At 38.4% G+C, this 19850-nt stretch overlaps 1 protein-coding gene across 1 annotated transcript; it reads right to left on the bottom strand.

The window, feature by feature from the left end:
• Positions 1–1565: 1565 nt before the first annotated feature.
• On the bottom strand, positions 1566–18490 carry nlrc3 (NLR family, CARD domain containing 3). The gene is made up of 19 exons (XM_069691496.1): positions 18427–18490; positions 16014–16180; positions 10597–10860; positions 8461–10207; positions 8287–8373; positions 7945–8028; positions 7380–7463; positions 7186–7269; positions 7011–7094; positions 6787–6870; positions 6569–6652; positions 6080–6163; positions 5411–5494; positions 4255–4338; positions 3763–3846; positions 3507–3590; positions 2756–2839; positions 1766–1849; positions 1566–1691 (listed from the first exon to the last, which is right to left on the bottom strand). The coding sequence occupies exons 2-19, from the start codon at positions 16135–16137 to the stop codon at positions 1601–1603; spliced, it is 3405 nt and encodes a 1134-aa protein (XP_069547597.1). The 5' UTR covers positions 16138–16180; positions 18427–18490; the 3' UTR covers positions 1566–1600.
• Positions 18491–19850: the final 1360 nt, after the last annotated feature.

Consider the following 19850-nt stretch of genomic DNA (forward strand, 5'->3'; position numbering starts at 1 on the left):
TTTTGGTGTTCACAATCTATCGAGTGTGACTTTTATTTTCTGTTCACACATTAAGTGTTGCAAAGAAACTTGAAGGGAGAGGGATATTTTACATTACATTGCATTTCATTTAGCTGACGCTTTTATCCAAAGCGACTTACAACAAGTGAATTTCAAACATGAGGGTACAAAACCCAGAACAACAGGAATCAAGAAAATACAATTTCTTCAAGTTTATATTTGTTGCCAAATTGATTATTAGGGATGTGGTGTGCAATCTGTGTTATATATGTAAAACTATGCATTGTCAGGACCTGCTCCAGCTTTAAGGTACATTTCTTGCTTCTTTTCAGAATTTCCTGTTGTATTTTGACATTCACCTCCTTTTCTCATATCAGATGTCTGGCCTTTCTGCCTTGCCCTAATTGGGCTCACCTGTGTCCAGTTGTCTCCCTGCTCCTACCCCTCTGTGCCAGTATGTTGTTGAACTCAGGACTTATTGTTCCAGTCATTTTCCCGGTGCTCCATGCTACTATTGGGTATTTGTCTTCCTTGTTTTTCCTTGCTTGAGTCCTGATTTGTTGGTTCTGCTTATCCCTTTTTGTGCTTTTTGCCTTGCCTGTACATTTGTATTAGATCCACCTGAGTAAAGGATTTTGATTTTTACTTTTTGTGTCTTGAGTCGAGCGTTAGAGTCCAGTCACTTTTGTCGCCTCGTCACATGCATAGATTCAACAATACTACTCAGGTGGAAAAGCACCAAGCAAACATCATATGTTCAGCTGTTTTTCACTTTTAACCATAACAATGGCGTGGCTACACTATATGAATGGTAACTCCACCAATTTCATCCATTCAAAGAAATTAATGTCTTTTCACAAATTCCTGACCTTTCTTCTTAAAAACTTAAAAACTTAATTTCTTTTTGTGAAATGTTCCAATTCAAGAAGAATTGGTACAAATTTGGTGATCCGTTAACTTTTCACATATCATATAGATTCACATAGACTTTCACATAGATTAGTTTTGTGATATAACCCTCTTTTTAGAATAAAAAGAAAAATCCATGTGAATTATGTATGATAGAAAAATATCTTGTAATCTAAAAGCATTATATGGATCTCAACATAACAAATTTGTTCAGAACAAAAGGTGTCAAAGTAACAAAAAGCAAACACGCTGACACATGCACAGTATCCAAAACTCCTAAAACCAATTTTGTTTTTATGAAATATATATTCATTTATTCATTCATTTTAGTCCTCAAAAAATGCAATCCACTTTATTTTATACATGAGATTTAGTTGTGCAAACAGAGCAAATGTACACAGTGATATATTAATTAGGACTAATAAAAAGAAATTTAGCTTCACTCTAACTTGCTCAGCATAATGAAAGTTTTTTTACGAATCACACAAGTTTTTCTTAAAAAAAGAATTCTCCTGAAACGGAACTTAAAGAAAAAAGTGACTGCTTACTATCATAATAAATATTACAATATTTACCATTTACCAATAAAATAATGAGATTATTACAGAATTGGCTAATTTACATAGTTCACACCGACTTCTGATGTTATAGCTTGCATGACCTTCCTCTGTAAAGGCTGCTCTTTCCTCATTTAGATGTCCACCACACAACACGGAGCACTGGCTCTTATAGCATCAGATATGACCTTTGCTCCAGATTCTCCAATGCCATTTCCCTGCAAACTGCAGATGTACTTGTTAATATAGTATAGTGGATAGATAAACAGATAAATGAATAAACAGAAAACAAAACTCACTTGATGTACGTCAGTTGGTGGTTGCCCTTCAAGGCCGTTGCAATGAATATGGCTCCATCCATACCCAGAGAGTTCTCCTGCAGGCTAAAGATAAACAGAGTTAGACTTTTTTTTTTTCTTTAATCAAATGTCCACAGATTTAGGTGAAATGTGATTTTTACATGAATCATTATAAAGTTAGTTTTTGAGTCTGATCAAAAGTGAAGGAGCTGCCTGGAACAGCCAAAGCTGCAGGGAGCTCATGCTAGCTGCCCTGATATACAGTACACTGTTCAGATGCTGCTTTTTTTTTTTTTTTTTTTTTTTATAAAATCCTTGTTTGCCTGAATCTCTACAGGTGAAGAGAGTGAAGTTAGCATGATCCCATAGAACCACAATAGCCACATTAATGAGAAGTAAGCCTGGCTGTAATAAACAATAATCTTTCTTTAATTTTCAATCAAGGAAGTTTTTGTTTCCTGAAACAAGCAAGGATCCCAGCACAGATGAATCCCCACAATGGGGGGGCTGCATTTCAGAAAACAAAGCCATGAACTCACATTTTTAACAGTCACTGATATTTAACACAGGGTGGAGAATAAACTTGATCACAGCTTGAACAGATGTAACACAACGTTTAACCCTTGGTAAAACATAGCAGCCTTGAGGAATTTGCTGCTTCATGATTGTAATCTGATAATATTCAGGTATATTCCTGAGTATTCATTAAATGAAACACATTTAAACTGTGACAACCAAAAACAAAATTAATGTAAAGATGAAGAAAATCATCCAGTGTATTTAGTGGTAATTGTCTGTTAAAAGTATTGTACATGTGGTTAGTTTGAATATTAACTTTCATGTTGCAGATTGAAGAAATCTGTGGGTGTGGTAGGACAGGTAAAATAGACTATGTCAATGAACATGACATTTTTTGTCTTAATCAGGAAAAAATGCAGTGATGAAAATTTTGGATTGCATGAATCATGATAAGCTCCAGTCAGGACTTACTTCAATGACTTGAGGCTTCTGTTGCTCTTCAAGGCATTGGCCAGGGCCTTTGCTCCTTCCATCCCGACAGTGTTTCCCCGAAGACTGAAAAAGAAAATGCAGAGTGTGCTACAATTAAAGGTCAGGGGCACAACTGAATACTGAGAAACTGTATGTCACCTCTCTGTATGGTTACTGCAAGATGGTTTAAATCTTAAATTTGGTTCTTTAAACTGGACTGGGAAATTGACAGCTTCATAATGAGCTGTGGTGTGCCCACTAAATAACAGAGAGCTGATGTTCACACTTCTAGTTTATATGTCTTTTCTAACAACCTTCAGATCACAGTTTGTTTTCTCATTGGCGGTTTCTTTGGTTGTTGTCTCTTTGAAAATCTGAAACAAAATTTGCTGTCAATATAGATTCACCTAAGTTAACAGGTTGTCTTTTTTACTAGTGCTTTGTTCTGTTGGTAACTGAATTTTTGTTGTTGTATTTTTCACCTCATTGTTCTGTAATCAAGCAAAGAAATGAGAAGTGTTTTTCAGAAGGAAGTGAACCTATAACGGTCCATCAGTTTTACTTTTTCTCATTTATGTCACACTACGACCTTATATATCTGGAATACAGTCAGCTTGAATTTACAAAGAGGTAAACAGCAACCGAGGAGCAGGATGTAGCTTTGCTGGTTTTAAATTGCATGCTAGATACAGTATAGCTGAATGAGACATAGCAAAGAAACAGTTGGACTTCACAGAGCGCTTGGACTCACTCTAATGTTTGCAGGGTTTGGTTGGCTGTTAGAGCTTCTGCCATTGCAATGGCACCACTTGTACTTGCTGAAACTCCCTGAAGACTAAAGAAACAGTAAATAACAAATGATTATACATACAGTATAGAACGTTTTCAAATTTCTCCCAACTTTAACATATATTTACATGTGTATAAAACCTGTCTTTTTTTAAATCCATTTAAACTTCAAGACCAAAACATATTTTTCTACCATTGTACTTAATTATAATACCAACCATAATGTACGCAGAGACGTGTTGGTTTTTAGAGCTTCAGCAAGGAAAATGACACCTTCATTCCCGATGGCATTTTCTTGTAGACTGCAGCAAATAATGGAGATACACACACACACACACACACACACACACACACACACACACACACACACACACACACACACACACACACACACACACACACACACACACACACACACACACACACACACACACACACACACAGTGACAACTGTGAGAGAAATATAACCCTATGACTGAAATTTCTCAAGTGTTTGTCTGCTGACAAAAACCAGGATCAGTCAATAAAAGCCTGTGACTAGTCATTTTCTCACAGTAATATCAGCACCAAACCCCTCGACAGAATTCAGTTTAGACATTTCTAGAAGATCAATATAATTATAGAGAAAAACATGTAGGAAAAAAGTGAGTGAAACGAAGCTTGATATTGGGGTAAGGAGACAGACAAGAATCCTCAAATATTGGCCTTACTCCAAGAGCTGCATTGTGTCATTGGAGAGCAGTGCATGGGCCAGAGCTTTAGTGGCTGTGGACTTGATGAAATTCCACTGGAGACTGCAAAAAGGGGAAGAGAGGCACGAGGTAAACCATGAGGCAAATATTGTCTGTACTACAGTTTTTTGCTGGGTGGAACAAGTTGGCTACATATAATCCTATATTGTAGGTTACTTAAGTAATATTTTGACTTTACTTGAGTACCTTAATGTTCTGCTCAACCACATTTCACATATAAATATTTAACTTTTTATGCCACCATGTTTATGTGATAACTGCAGTAACCAATTAGTTTTGCTGACTGGATTTTACATACAAAACATACAGTTTTAACTATGCTACATTATTATTTATAAAGTAGCTGAATTATTAATTAATCACCCTGAAAATGGTCAGTAGTTACTGCTGCATGCTTTTTAATTTGGCTACTATGGTACATTTTGTTAATACTTTTGTCATTCAACAAAACCTTAAATGCAGGACATTTTGGGGTGATGCAGTTTTCATCAAAAAAATTAACTAATGCCTTGTACACACTAGAAAATCTTAAAATTTAATCAAATCACAAACCTAGGAGACCACAGACATAGCATCAGATTTAACCGCTTTTTAAAAATGTTTTCATAAAGGCGATTTTTGGGACTTGAAATCTCGCGGGATCAAACGTCATTTCAGACCAAAACAAACGTGGAGACGGACTGTCGTCGTCAGCTGTTTGCGCTTGCGTGTGCTACGTTTTGTACCAAGAAACATAGTAAGATTAAAAAGAAACTATGGAAACAATCGTAGCTGAAAAGACATAATCCGCTTGCAGCGCAAGTAGGAGGTAAATTGTAAAAACAATTTGGGATTTAAATCAGGCCTAGTGCTAGATACTGAAGCTAACATTACTGTTACCTGTACAAAGGTAGAGGGGGGGAGTAATACCCGTGATCACTAGGATGGTGTCATTTTCATATATTCTCTTATTCCAAAGTATTGGACCAGTCCAAAGGGCTATAAGAAACTTTCCCACTTTCAGCAGGAGAAATTAAAAACAGCCTTCTGGTTTCAAACTAGGAATACATTCTTCTGTACAGTAAACCTGTAAAAGTGTGCTCAAGATCTCATTTGTGTTACAAACAACACTTACTGCAAAGAGGTGAGGCCTTTGTTTTCCTTGATTGCACCAGCTATAGCTTGAACTCCTTCATCATGTAAAAGGTTTGCTGTTAGACTGTGACACACACACAGACACACAAACATGAACAAAGACACACACATTTTCATAATACGTTGTAGATAGTTGTAGATTTTGCAGTCATATCTTAGATTTGACTGCTAAGATTCATTGGCTCACGTGGTGATTGCAGTCCCGTCTGGGACAAACTATCTTCATAGGGGCAGAATTTTGGCTGTTTTTTTTAATAGGCAAAGTAAGACAATATCCCATCTGTAATACTTATTTCCCACAATCAAATGCAAATCAATTTAGAACTTTTACATAACATACATACATAACATTTTTGTTTTGATATTCTGTCTCACTGTTAAAATAAACCTACCATTACAATTATAGACCGTTAATTTTGTTTTGTCAGTGGGCAAACTTACAAAATCGGCAAAGGATCAAATAATGATTTCCTCCACTGTATGCACTCATACAACTGGAGTTGCATCCAGTAACTACTATATTTCCTTCATACAATAGCACTGAATGACAAACCAAAGTCTTCTGGGAGAGTGACATTTACTAAACAGTTGGACATTTCTGTGATTGTATGAGGCATTGTACTGCACTGCTATTAATGAGGCGACTCACTCAAGGTCCTGTAGAGAGTTGTTCTTGAAGAGGGCATGCGCCATGTTCTTTGCTCCCTCCACCCCAATCGAGTTCTCCCTTAGACTGACCAGGCAGAAAAATACACAAAGGTGAAATAAGAAGAAAAGACATGACAACCTCAGTGCAAAGGGATTCTTGTGTCCATACTGTTTGCCATATCATATTTTACTTGTATTTATTTACATATCACGTGCACTGTGTAAAGTCTCAGTGAGAAAGAAGTGGATAAAGAATTAGCTGTGATAGCTGATCAATCTTATACGGTTGACTTAGTCAAGAAAACATGAGTTTGTAATGCACTGATCAGAGATGTCTCAGATAAAGGAATACACAGCTGTTTATGGATTATAGTTGGATTATAGATTTTTCCTGGAGAATCAAGTCCTCCCAAACAAGACATGGTAGTTTTGGGTTAAATCTGAAAATCCACCCAGTAAAACAGAGAGAAACTTTAAGTTAAATGCTCACTTCAAGGAGACAAGGCCACGGTTCACCCGGAGTGCTTTGGTCAAGGCTGTCATTCCTTTGTTGCTGATTGAGTTACTCTGAAGTCTTCAAAGAGAAATGAAAAAATATAGAAGAAAATATACTCAATGTTAAAAATGCATTAGAAATAGACTTTTGAATACAAGGTATTGAAAAATGCAGAAAAGGTAAAATTGCACTCCTGGGTTGGAGGTACTGACTGTAGTGAGAGCAGGGTGTGGTTTAGTGTTAAAGCCCCTGCCAGAGCCACTGTTCCTTTGTCCCCGAGCTGGTTACTACAAAGGCTGCGGAAACGAAAATAGAAGTGGACACGAGGGAAAAGTAAAAGCCTTTATCTTTGCAAATAGCATGTGACCCGATTGCAAGCTCCGTGATAATCAAGGGCATTATTTATGCTGGTATAAATATATTCATTTCAGATTACATCAACTTTTTGAGAGTCTGGTTTGTCTTCAGTGCTTCGGCAATCCTCTTGGCTCCACCTGCTCCGATCATATTCTTTCGTATGCTGGAACATTTCATGCAGGAAAGGAAAATGTACTCAGTACTCCACATCATAAGCATAAAACACACACATACTGTACAAGACAAATACTTACTTCAGAGACACAAGTTTGCGATTGCACTGCAGTACTTCTGCGAGGGCCTGAGCACCGTCCTCCTCAATAGCATTGTTCTGAAAGCTGATGAGTGGTCAGGGAAATTGAGCAGATACACCAACTTAATTTGTGTCATTGGCGTTTTGTTGGGTAATTGTGTTGTATAAACCAAAATCTGGAGCAATGATACTCACTTGATTGATATCAGAACTTGGTTCATTTTGAGAGCCTCTGCCAGGAACTTTGCACCTTTAGAGCCTATGTTGTTGTTCCGGAGACTAAATTGTAAAAAAAAAAAAAAAAAAAAAGTTGTTAGATGACTTTCAAAATCCAAATTTAAACACAATGTAGCGATTTTTATGTTTTGAAATATGAAGACAAAGACCAAAAGCAATTGAGGGACTTGAAGATGTTCACCACTTCACTCTGAAGTGGAAAAAATGGGTGCAGTTTAAAAAAAAAGTTTTGCCTTCCTTGTACCTTGTTATTCTTGCCAACAGTGAGTATCTTTAAGCTTGCACTAGTTGACATGTGACTTTATCAGACCTGACACAGTAAATTTATTTACAGATAGTGACATGTCCAATGCCAACAGAATACTTTGCAATATATTACATTTTTTAGGAAACACTGACCACTGCAGTTTTATTGAAGCACAGCGCCCCCAAAAAGTTTAGTGCAGGCAAAGCAAACAGTCTTCTCTAATAAACTCCACATTTTATAGCCGTTCATTTAATTCAGGCAACAAATAGATCTCACTTGAAAGAAGTCAGCGTGCGATTCACCAAGAGAGCTCGACTCAGGGCTTTGGCACCTTTGTTGCTGATGGCATTCTCCGCCAAACTGAGGGGGTGAATAAAAGAAGTTGCAAGTTATATGGTACAAACATTTGATTATTTATTATCACAACACCAGTCCTACAATCACACGATAAGCTCTAAGTGTCTCTTACACCAGTGTAAACAGCGAGGCCAACACAAAATCATAATTAAGCATTTCCACCAATTATCTGAGCAATCAAGCCACTTCATTTGATTGAGTGGTTCAGAACTACCTGATTTCAAAACGTTTTAAAGAGTTCACCTGTAAATGTGATCTCACCTCATTTTCTGGATATGGCAGTCTTTGGCACTCAGGAGGCTTCCCAGCAATTCCATGACATCATCTTTGAAATTATTATTCTCTAATCTGTTGAACAGATAAGAGATAACTGTCACCTTTCAATTGTTCTCCTGAGTCTTAGTTTATTGGGAGACAGTGCTTTGTGGAGCTCACCTCAGATGGCCACAGTACAGCAGCTGTGGGAGCAAACATTTAACTGTTGTGCTGTTCAGAGAGGCTGTTAGGTTGGCTTGTTCGCTGCACTCTGGAGACACGTGCAGAAGGAAGCCCAGTACCACACAGTGAGGCCGTGTTAACTTTCCTGCCAGGCTACCAAGCCGTAAATCCTCCTCTACACTCCGCAACAGGTCTGCATGTTGCAGCTCCTGCAAACAATATGCCAGATTGACTGCACGCAGGGACACCACAGCACCCCCACTGACCAGCAGGCCTTGTAAAAACCCGGCTGCCCATGTCTTCTGATTGCCATCATCTTTCCCGAGGGTCAGAAGCCCATCAAGAGGTTTAAGTGCCATTGGACATAGCAGGCCTGTCAAGAAGCGCACAAACACATCCAAGTGACCATCTTCAGCTTGTTGTGAGTGCTGAAAGGCGTTTCTAAAGTGGTTCTGGAAACCAATTTTGGGCCAGGACATGGTGCTTTCAGAGAACAAGTCAAAAATGGCACGCTTAGAGGAAACATTGTAGAAAGTAGCTGCAAGAAACTCCTGCAGAGTCAGATGTGTGAAGCGGTACGTTATGTGTATGGCTGACTCCTCTCGAACAAGAACTCCAGCACCAAAACTGCTTTGAGTTAACAGTAGATCTATCCCATAGGCCCTGAGGTCCTGCTCACTGAAGGTGTACTTGTGTTTGAGGAGCCCATAGAAAGCCAGTCGTCCAAGATTCCCCAGCAGTTTACGATTGCTCCCATGAACTTGCTCCATCTTTAGAGGCTCCCTGCCTCTCGGTTCGCCTACTTCTGCTTTCATGGAACAAAAATGGCCGTACAGCTCAGTGCAAGTCTTTGGGAGACTCTCCTGTGTTCCACTCTGCATGATGTACAGCAGAGTATCAGCTACTATCCAGCAAATGCATGGAATGTAGCACATCACCATCAGGATCTTATTGGACTCCAAGTGTGCCCATATTTTCCTGGCAAAATCCCTCTCTGAGAAGTGGTGGTTGAGGAAGAGCTGGATATCTGTAGGGCTGAATCCAGGGATCTCAGTCACTCTGTCAACCAGTCCTCCAGGGATGACTGAGGCTACTCCTGACCTGGAAGTCATCCACACAGCTACGTCAGGGAGCAGATTCCCTCGGATGATGTTTGTAACTAAGTCGTCAACGGACACTTCTTTCTTTGGGTCATTGCAAGCAGCTGCGTCAGAGAAATTTAAAGTGCTGCGGAATTCATCCAAACCATCAAGTATGAGCAGAGTCCGGCAGGAACTGCTCAGGACCAGACTGGGTTTGGTTAAATGGGGAAAAGCTATTTTCACCAGCCTTTCAGCAGAAATCTTATCCAGTGAGTTCAGCTCGCTAAAGGTGAAAGGCAAGACGAAGTTTACATCTGTACAGATTGCCCCTTGGCTCCATTGTCTAATAAAGTGTCGTACCCAGGTTGTCTTGCCGATACCAGCCACGCCAACTGTGAGAGAGACCCTGGGAGGCAAACTGACACGAGTCAGAGGGTCAAACAGTTTTGCCAGCTCCAGCTGCCTTAGATGATTTCTTTTCCCTCCTCGAGTCACTCCCACTTGCATCAGATCATGTTCCTTCTGTTGGAGGTCAGAAAGTCCATCTATCAGAAGCAAAGTCCTTGAGGAAATGTTCAGTTTGGGGCAGCTGACTGAATCTCTGTCTCTGTACTGTTCATATCGCCGTAACAGCACTTCTTTGTGCTCCTTCACCATGGCATCTACAAAAAGATGAAACTCACTCAGGTTACTGTCAGCAATTCGAAAACTGACGCTTTTAAAAATAATTTTTCATTATCAAAAACTTGCAACAAGAAATGGATTGTATTTGTACACAGCACTTAATCCCAAGAGTGTAAAGGGCTTTGGGGCGTGTTACATTTACATGCACACATTCCTATACTGAACACAGCACTGAACATTTGAGGGCGCAAGAAGATATTAATTTGCTGTGAAGAAAATTTAGGAATCAAACCACAACACACTGCGATTAATAGATGGATGCCCCGCCACCTGAGCTACTCTGTAACTAAACTACTTGTTTTGAGCAAGTTTTTCTTCACCCTTTAAAAGATGACCATCAGAGCAAATCCAACTTTAAGTCACTTACCATGGTAAATGATGAGCTGGGCAACCTCAGAATCTGAGCTCTCTACAAACCCCTGAAGGGCATCAGAGCCTTGACTGTCCTTGCCTGTGACAACAGTTGCGAGCATGTTAACTTGGTCCTGTAACTGGCCTGCTTCCTTGATGTTGGTCTCCTCAGCTGAACTCAGCACATTTGTCTGTCTCAGGTGGGTTAGCATCTCCTCCAGGAATGATGGTGTTGTAAACCTTTGCAGGTGGTCTTGATGCTTCTGGATCCATCCCAAATCTAAACCAATACAGATTGCAGATAACACTCAACAAAGGATTGGTGAGATTATCGGGTGATGATCAACAAATTAATTTCTTCAGCTACAATAATGTGTTTTGATGTACAGTAGGAAAACTTGATGTAGTACAAGAAGAACAGGTTTTCATATCTGCCGTTACAGAGTCGAACCCCTTTATCATCTGGGCATCTGAGGACGGACACATTTTTAGATAAAATGTACCCTGGTATAGTTTTTGGGTTATTGCTGCTTCCCACTGATGTTTTTCACTTTTCCCTCCCCTAGTTTTTACCATGAATTTCATAAATGGTAAGGGTTGTCGCTGTTATTTATTTTTTCCTGTAAAACCTGTCTAAATGTTAATCATCTCCACATAACACACACCTTTGTCTGTCCATTGTCAGGCAGCTGCTGTTTCATCAGTGTATTGGGCCACCACTTCAGACTGAATTATCTGGACATTTTGTGATAAATGTAATATTTATAAATGGGATTAAAAATGTCCACATTTGTCCTTGTGAAATGAAATAAATATTGGAAGAACAACTGTCTCTGAAATTTAATCCCCCAGGATTAATTATAATATTTTTGGTTCTATAATTTTGCATCTAGCATCATCATCAGATTAAAAATTGAATTTTCTCAACTGTTTTGGTTCATGATTAGATACCATGGAAAAATAATGGCATTTTCAGCATCCTTATCTGTACTTAGATGTGCATGTTAACATGCAGAAGTAAGATGTTGAATATGCTAAACATCCGTGTCAGGATTGTTATTGTGAGCATGTCAGCATGCGGATATAACCATTTAGCTCAAAACCCACTCTGCCTGATTATGACTGCTGGCATGGCTGTCGACCCTCTGTCTTACTTATCTGTTAAACTGATTTGCCATGTCACAGCTTTAATATTATACTGCACTAAGATCATTCATATCCCTAACAGAAGAAGATTTGGGTAGTTTTGTGGAGAAAAATGATTTCTAATCTTTTCTCTGGACCCCACAACTTGGGGAATATTGGTTTCATGCCTGTAATCAATATCAACCCCTGATGCTTTCCATACTCACAATCTTGTCAAAATAGCATGAACGCTTATCTATGAGAATAATCATAAACGTATAAAAATGACTATAATTTAGAAATGTGGTGGAGATATAACATTTTTTTTTTTTTTTTTTTTTTAATTTTTTATAGATTCAAGAGATATTTTGCCATTTGCTGAGATTTGAGACAGTACAGGAACATTGGAGTTCTTTTGCATGTTTTTTACAATCAGCTTTGTAAGAAATAAAAGACAAAGAAAGGAAATTAAAGGAGCAACTTAAAGAAAGTAAACACATTGTATATACAGAAAAAGAAAATATCCTATACAAAATTACAACTGTGAATAGAGAAGTACATTCTCAGTTATAAATTAAAGAGTTTTACTTCATGATAAATAAAAAATGTACCCTTGGTTGTAAAAAAAAAAAACCCACAACTGTAGATAAAACAGATTTACACGCAGTTATTGTCTCTGTATGTTGCAGCTGTGATAGTCCTGGGGACTGAGGTCGATGGCAGAAAAGTGTGAGTGTTATGCTGTTTTAAGTGTCCATGATGTTATTGAGGAGAGGGTTGTGGTATTTTTTTTTTCCAGCCATAATGTCCTTTGTTGTCAGTCTGACAGCAAATGAAGAGAAGCCGTTGTTGAAGCATGCCTTAAGTGTGGTGATGCTCTCTGTGGTGTCTCAGGTTGTATCCTGAGTTCTTCTATAGAATAACATTGTAGATTATGATTATATTTAAAGATACTTTTGTTGTCGCTTATACTTTTATTTGTGCTTCCTTAATCCATATTTTACTCTGTAGTAAAGTATGAAGGTAAGAAGAGAAAACACTGAACATACAAGGACCCTGTTAAATGATAGATCGTCAGTTCCATCTTGCTCTAAGTTTTTTGCAGCAACTGCTATTGTCAGCAGTGATACACTCAGTGTTTGTGCAACATCCAGTTGTAAGCAAACATTTGGGCAATTTCTTTATTTTGTCTGTTTAAATCAAGACGATCAAATACAGAATATAACAGTAGATAGCTTGTAAATGCTTTTTAACGCCTGCTAACAGTCTTTATATTCCTGATTTTAAAATGTTTTCCCACTCTTCCCACTCTTTTTGCAGGTCACCTCAAGTTCTGAGAAGTTTGTTGGCTGCCCTCTGTGCACAGCATGCTTAAGATCTGCCCTCAGAGTTTCAGGTCGGGAGACCGTGGACCCCAAATGGTTCAGCTTCCACATCTTAAACAAGTTCAGGGTGAGTGTTGAGGTCTGCTTCGAATCATTGTCCTGTTGTAGAGGCCAGCCTCTTTTTTTCTTAATTTTCTCAAATGACTACATGTTATTTACTTTTAGAATCGGCTTATATTCAGTGGAATGCATTCTTCCTGCTTTCCATGAAATATTTTTTTCTACCACTGATTACCACACAACCAAGGCAAAGGTTGCCAAAGTTTTTTTTTTTTTTTTTTTTTTAAAGTTGAATGAAATAAAAAGGAACATCTGGTGTTAACATCGGCAGAATGGCTTGTTTTAATGTGTGTTTGCTGCAGTGGGAGTATTTAATTCTTTTAACTTCAAAAAATTATATAATGTGTAATTTAGATGCCCAAAAGTTTTGCTCACACCTCCTGTCCACATGCCAAAGTGTCCTTGGGCAAGACACTGAACCCCAAGTTGCCCCTGATGGCATACCATTGGTGTTTGAATGTTTGTCTGAATGTGTTCCTGATAGCAAGATTTTTGCATCGTAGCTCAGCCCCATTAGTGTGTGAATGGGAAACAGTGGAAAGTGAGAATCACTCAAACACATATTTCCATGATTGAATTTAAAGCTTTAAATTGAAACCTGAAAAATTAGGCTCTGCCAGGAACATTTGTTTTCCTTAAATCAGTATAAAGTAATCTTCTTGGAGTTTTTCAGCAAAGCAAAGCTCTTCATCCTCTGAGTAAATTCAAAAGCACTCCTTGACATGAAAAATGGTGAATAATGTCTAACACCTGTGAGCAGAAGCGTGTCAGTGTCCCTCAGGAGCTTGATGAGCGGATGTGGCGAGCAGTATGTCACTGTTTGTGGCTAATCGTAACTAGGTGACCAGCTAAACATCCCTTTAACACAGGGGTGTCAAACTCATTTTAGTTCAGGGGCCACATACGGCCCACTTAGATGTCAAGTGGGCCAGACCAGTAAAATCATAGCATAATAACGCATACATAATGACAATATGTCTCTATGTTTAAATCATTGGTGAAGGTTTTTGGATGATAAACCCTATAAAACATAAAGAGCAAAAACTCAAGACATCAGCCCACTGTTTATCTGCCTGGGCTCTCCTCTGCAGATTCCCTAGCAGCGAGTGCTGCTGCCTGTGACAACGAGCGCTTCTTCCTCCGGAGCAGACGTCGCATTTACGCTGTTTTTGAAGCAATTAATTGATCGATTAAAAAAAAAATTACAAAACGTTTGTACTCATAAACCTCCATATTCTCATAGAAATGCAATGTATGTCTTTCTGTAATTTTCCCACTTAGCAGAGTCATCCGGGGGGCTGAGCTGGACCCCCTGGCAGGCCGGATCCGGCCCGCGGGCCGTATGTTTGACACCCCTGCTTTAACACAAATCTTAAATTTAGGTGTTTCTAATAATAATAGAGGAGGATAATTCTGTGAGGCTCTGAATATGAACATGACACAAATTCAATTGTCCTTTTAAAAAGTCAAAAACTACCAGATCAAGATTAATCTGAAAGTGACAAAGTTCTGTGTCTCTAAAAATTAACACAAATGACTCATCCTCCTCTGAACAATAGAAAAAAAATAGTTACTGTGTGCAACTTTTATCTTGAGAGCACTGGTCTCTTTCTTGTGCTGCGTGTGGTTAAACCCATTTTTATGGCTCTGCAACAGTGACAGCCAAAACTGGAGGCAGTCTGTCTTCCGTCCTGTTCTTCTGAACACAATATCTCAAGAATACCTTGACAGAATTTCCCTGGACTTGTCATAAACATTCACTTGGACCCAAGGAAAAACTGATTAGATGTTGGTTGCCAAAGGTCAAAGGTCCCTGTGACCTCACTAAATACATTTGTGGCAGAAATCAGGATTTTTTATTTTTTTACACTAATTACGACCAAAATTTCACACGGATGTCTAATAGGATAAAATGGTGAAGTGAAAGGTCAAAATTCAACTACACAGTGACATCATAATGTTCTGCTAAAACATGTTTCTTTCCATTATTTGACACCATAACGCAGGAACAGAAGGGGGGATTGGGACCATTTTTAACATTTACCGTGAAAACGTGCAGATTGAATAGATTTTCTGTGTTTTGTTGAGGTTGTGTGTGAAGCATCCATGTTTTTGGATTTGTAGCTTCTTTGCAGCAACATCTATATTTGAATCATTGTCTGCTATCAACCGGCTTTTATAGCCAAACATTCGAACAGGATTTCAAAGTCTTCACCTCATAAATTATGATTCTGGACAAACATTAATGTAAAACTGTAACTTCACTGTTTGGCGAAGGCGTTCAACCATGACGGTGTAACAATATTTGGTTGTAATATCAGTAGGTTTTTTTTTTTTTTAAATTTAGAAGACTTTGATGAGAAACTATGAAGGTCAGATTGTCCTTTCATCTAATTTCATCAACACAGTTACTGCTGCTCTACTGATGACGCTCTAATCTCACCTCTACACTTTAACATCTTGGATGAGAAGAGAATGTGAGTGAAAATGATGCAGAGGACTGATGATAATGTCACAGTAACTGAAGACTGACCATTAGTACAGTAGAAATAGAGTTCTTTCAGGCTCTCTGGTGAATGAATGTACTTGTCTTTTCTAATTGATTTAAATTCCCTTTAAAGATTCTTTTGAAAATGTACTTAAGTTCCTTTGATGACCACTGACTTAACAAATGTGCTGTTTTTAGCCTTTACATTTACTTTATTCCAATCCACCTTTACAGTTGTTATTTAGCTCTTGTAAAAAAAAATTATTTTACACTGGTCCTACACGCTTGCTTGCTCCAAATTAATAAAGGCTACAAGAGCAGTCCCTGACAATAAATGCAGCGCATTATGAATTGATCTGTTGAATAAGCTCTTACCCTCTGTTTGTGCTTGTGATGAGGCAGAGCAGGACGTGGACTGAAGATCCATGTAGCAGTCGTCCTGCCACGTAATGCGTTTGCTTCGGTCCAGAATAGAATCATAATGGGCCCTCCTCTCCATGAGAGTGTTTGATATTTTCTAACTCTGTTACTTCACTTTGTATCTACACAACAAACAAAAAAACAACAACATTGATTACACAATATGCAACTACCATAAACTGGATGTGACATACTGTGATGAGGAAACTAACCGAGGCCTCAATATCTTATGAAAACTTCTTCACTCGTCTTACAAATGCACCAAATGTAAATTTATTACATTGCATATGCTATATATCTAAGTGAAGCCTTGATGTTTCAGTATGTCTGTTGAAAAGACAAAATTAAAATGAGACTGCAATGCACAGAACATTTTCCTGCTCTGAATTTCTTTAACGTAGGTTAAAGTCTACTCAGCTTTCTGCACATAGATGGATAATCATAGTCATTTACTAGACACATCAGGGTCTCCCAATTTTCTGTTCCATTTAGTGTGGTTGTAATACAGTTTTCTTTTTCAAAGAGATCTATCATCAGCCCATGTCTATTTCAAGGCATAGCAACCAGCCAAGCAAATGGTTGAGCACATTGCATAAATACATTATTTAAATAGCGGTAAAAAGAGTACTGAGATCCTCTACTTAAGTAAAAGGGCTCATACCACCATGGAAATATGCTAAATTACAAGTAAATCTAAGTGGTATTTAAATTGACTTTAAATTGACTTTTTTTTAAAAAAAAATCTGAAAAACATATTTAAATGGTTGACTGCCTTGCTCTTGTCTTGTTCCAAATAAATCTCAATAAGAATAAAAGGGAGAGGTAAATCTCTTTGTTACACACGTTTATTACATTTAAGACAAATATCTCAACCAATTGATTTTCCTATTTGTGGTCACTGTGCCTCGGCTTGGTCAGGAATTGTCCTGTTTATGTATACGCAGATGACATGCTGCTTTACATTTCTGCTTGACTTGAAGTCATTTCAAAAATGGCTCAAAATGTTTTACAGTTGAATGAAAGATAAACAGGGTTATGATTAACAGATCAAATCTTACTGCATATTTTCTAACATTACATCTCTGGGATACGATAAAACTTTGAATAAAATTGACATAAACTTAACATCACCGTTAAAGTGATGGTGAACTTATTAGCAAACATTTGCTAATTTACACATCCAGCAGTTATGGAGCAACATTGCCATTTATATACAGTCATGCCTCTGGCCACCTGGTGCATGCAACTCCAATATTTGCACTCTTTTAGCTCTTTTCTTTGGTCTCCACCATCTCTCTTTCAGTTCATCACTCTGTGTGACCCCTCTGTTACATTGTTATCATACCTATATCTAGTGTAACCATTTTAAGCACATATTCGATACACAACTATAGTGTACAGTATACTATTGCTAAAGTACGGCCCTTTGCCTCTTGTCCCTGCAAACACATACTGTGCGCCAAATGTTATCTACACTGTGCATACTGCTTATTTACACATTGAATAGCATTTAATTATTACACTACTGTGTGTTAAATACTACTTATTAGAAGTATAATTACATTGCAGATAAATACAACTGCAGTTAAAGTATTGCAAACAAAAATGTAAATTATGTTTGAGGTTTCCCTGAAACAGACAGGAAATGCCAAAGGACTGCCTGTGTGGTTTATTTCCAATCACGTAAACTTCTCAGAGGAAACCAATTCAAATCTTTAGGCCGCCAACAAACTCTTGCTAGCCTCCGCTTTTAAGTTTACAGCAATAATAGCCCGTTCATAACATACCATGTTACATTGTTATCACACTGAAAAAAGTAAAACAATGTTGTTGTTTGTTGAATTTGGTTTCTATCACTCCAATGGCTGAAAAAGATCAGTTTGTCCATTTAAGGGAAAGTTATACCTATTTTATTTTAGTTTGAATACATTATAAACTGGCAGTGGAACATACATTGAATCAAGTATTGTATGTGATTGATTACTTAATTTTTAAAGTGATGCAGTGTTTGTTTGTTTTTTTCATTGTTTGTTTGGGAGTGGTTACAACTGTGAAAACCCCCAGTAAATACAAAGAAGGCTGTAAAATACGCAATAATTATGATCAGCAGCAACGACAAGAACAAACATTAAGTATCAGCATTATATGAAGGATGCAGATTATGCCGTAACACGTAGAAGCCTATGTTGGAAATGGCCTTTACCTTAATGTAAAGTGAAATAAAGTCTCTTTAAGATCTTTACACTCTTCTATTTTTATTGGCTTGCACAAGGCCATGGTGTAAAGTTTAGGACTAACTTAGAGACCGTGTGTAGCTGTAAAGTCTAAAGATTGTGAAGCATGCAGTTGAAAAACTCCAGCAACTCACCATGGAAGCGTTGATGTTGTCTGTAGAGGTCCTCTGGACAGGATAGAAAACACTGCCTACAGCGCCAACACCACAATCTTCATTAAAGCAGACAAGAAAATCCTAAGTGTTGTGTTTAAAGAGTGAACGCTGCCTGAGGATTATAAAACTAATCATGAGAACAAAGTCATTGCGAAGTCAGTACTGTTGCTGGAGATATTTTTTCATGCTACGTTTCCTTCCTGTCTATTTTATCTGCCTTGCTGTGGTTAGCAGGTTTAACGGTAAAAAGAAAGAAGGAAGTCTCTGCTCTGCACGCAACGTGACATTATCTGAGACTGAAAGTTTAAACACACTTCAGTTTCTTGTCTTTAGGCACTCAACTCTGCAGCCGGAGTCAAACCACAGATGACAGAGTTGAGGTGACAGATCACTGTATAGTTACTGGTGCGGAAGTTCATCAAAGAGAAGCACAAAGAGCTTCAGGTTGCAAAAACAGCAATTCATACTGCAGACAGGTGACAAATATACAAAGCAAGTGCCTCAGAATAGAAAATTATGAGGAACGATGCTGGCAGGCAACAATTCTATTCATACACGGCCACATACTGAAAGGAAAATAATCTGCACTTATAAAGCACCTTTTTACCTTAGAGGTGGCAACAGAGGTGACATTCAAGGTGCTCTCCTACCATCAGGAGCAACTGTGGCTTCAGTGTCTTTCCCAAGAACACTTAAACATGTGGACAGGGATTGCTGTCTTGGGCCACCTCCAAAGTACAAAAGTAAACTGTATGGAAGTCTGTTCTCTGAACAGTGGTGTGTTTTTTTCTACCTGACTACATGCACAGAGCTTGTGGCAGGCAGTGAGGGAAATGGCGGCAGTCTCTGGGTTTGGCGGAGAAGGAATGGTATTGGTGGTCATGTACAGCAGGTATGAACTTGTGGCTTTCAGCAAAGATAATGTCGCCAAAGTATACAGGCAGAAGTCATACTAGACTAGATGTGAAGCAGGTAAAGCACAGGTGGCGGGTGTTGGTATTGATGGGAGAAGTTCTAGTGCATTGAGCCTTTCCAAGGTGTCCTGGGCCTAACTTCACAAAACACCACTGAGGGGATGTGTTCATTTGATAACCCCAGGAAGACGCTTCACACTCTCACCCTGTTTCTGAAGCTCTCTAAAGTAGTGACCAGGTCCCAACGAAGTGAATGTGGGGCAATGAGTATGTTTGTGCGGGACAAGTAACCAATGCTGATAGGTCGTCCAGAATTTCGTCATGTCTGCCCAACTTAGAAAATAAACAACTCGTGCAGTTTGATTGACATCAAACAGCCTTCAATGAGACTGCAGGAAAAAAAAAAAGATTTAAAGAAATTTCAGTCTTGCAGTATTGACATTGAAAACTAGAGCTGATCAAAATGTGGGACATTGTCTCAAAATGTGG

This window comes from Brachyistius frenatus, unplaced genomic scaffold, assembly GCF_029030835.1.
Source record: "Brachyistius frenatus isolate BFR_SWC_R1_liver_20210118 unplaced genomic scaffold, ASM2903083v1 Contig_11, whole genome shotgun sequence".
In the NCBI taxonomy this organism is placed as follows: domain Eukaryota; kingdom Metazoa; phylum Chordata; class Actinopteri; family Embiotocidae; genus Brachyistius; species Brachyistius frenatus.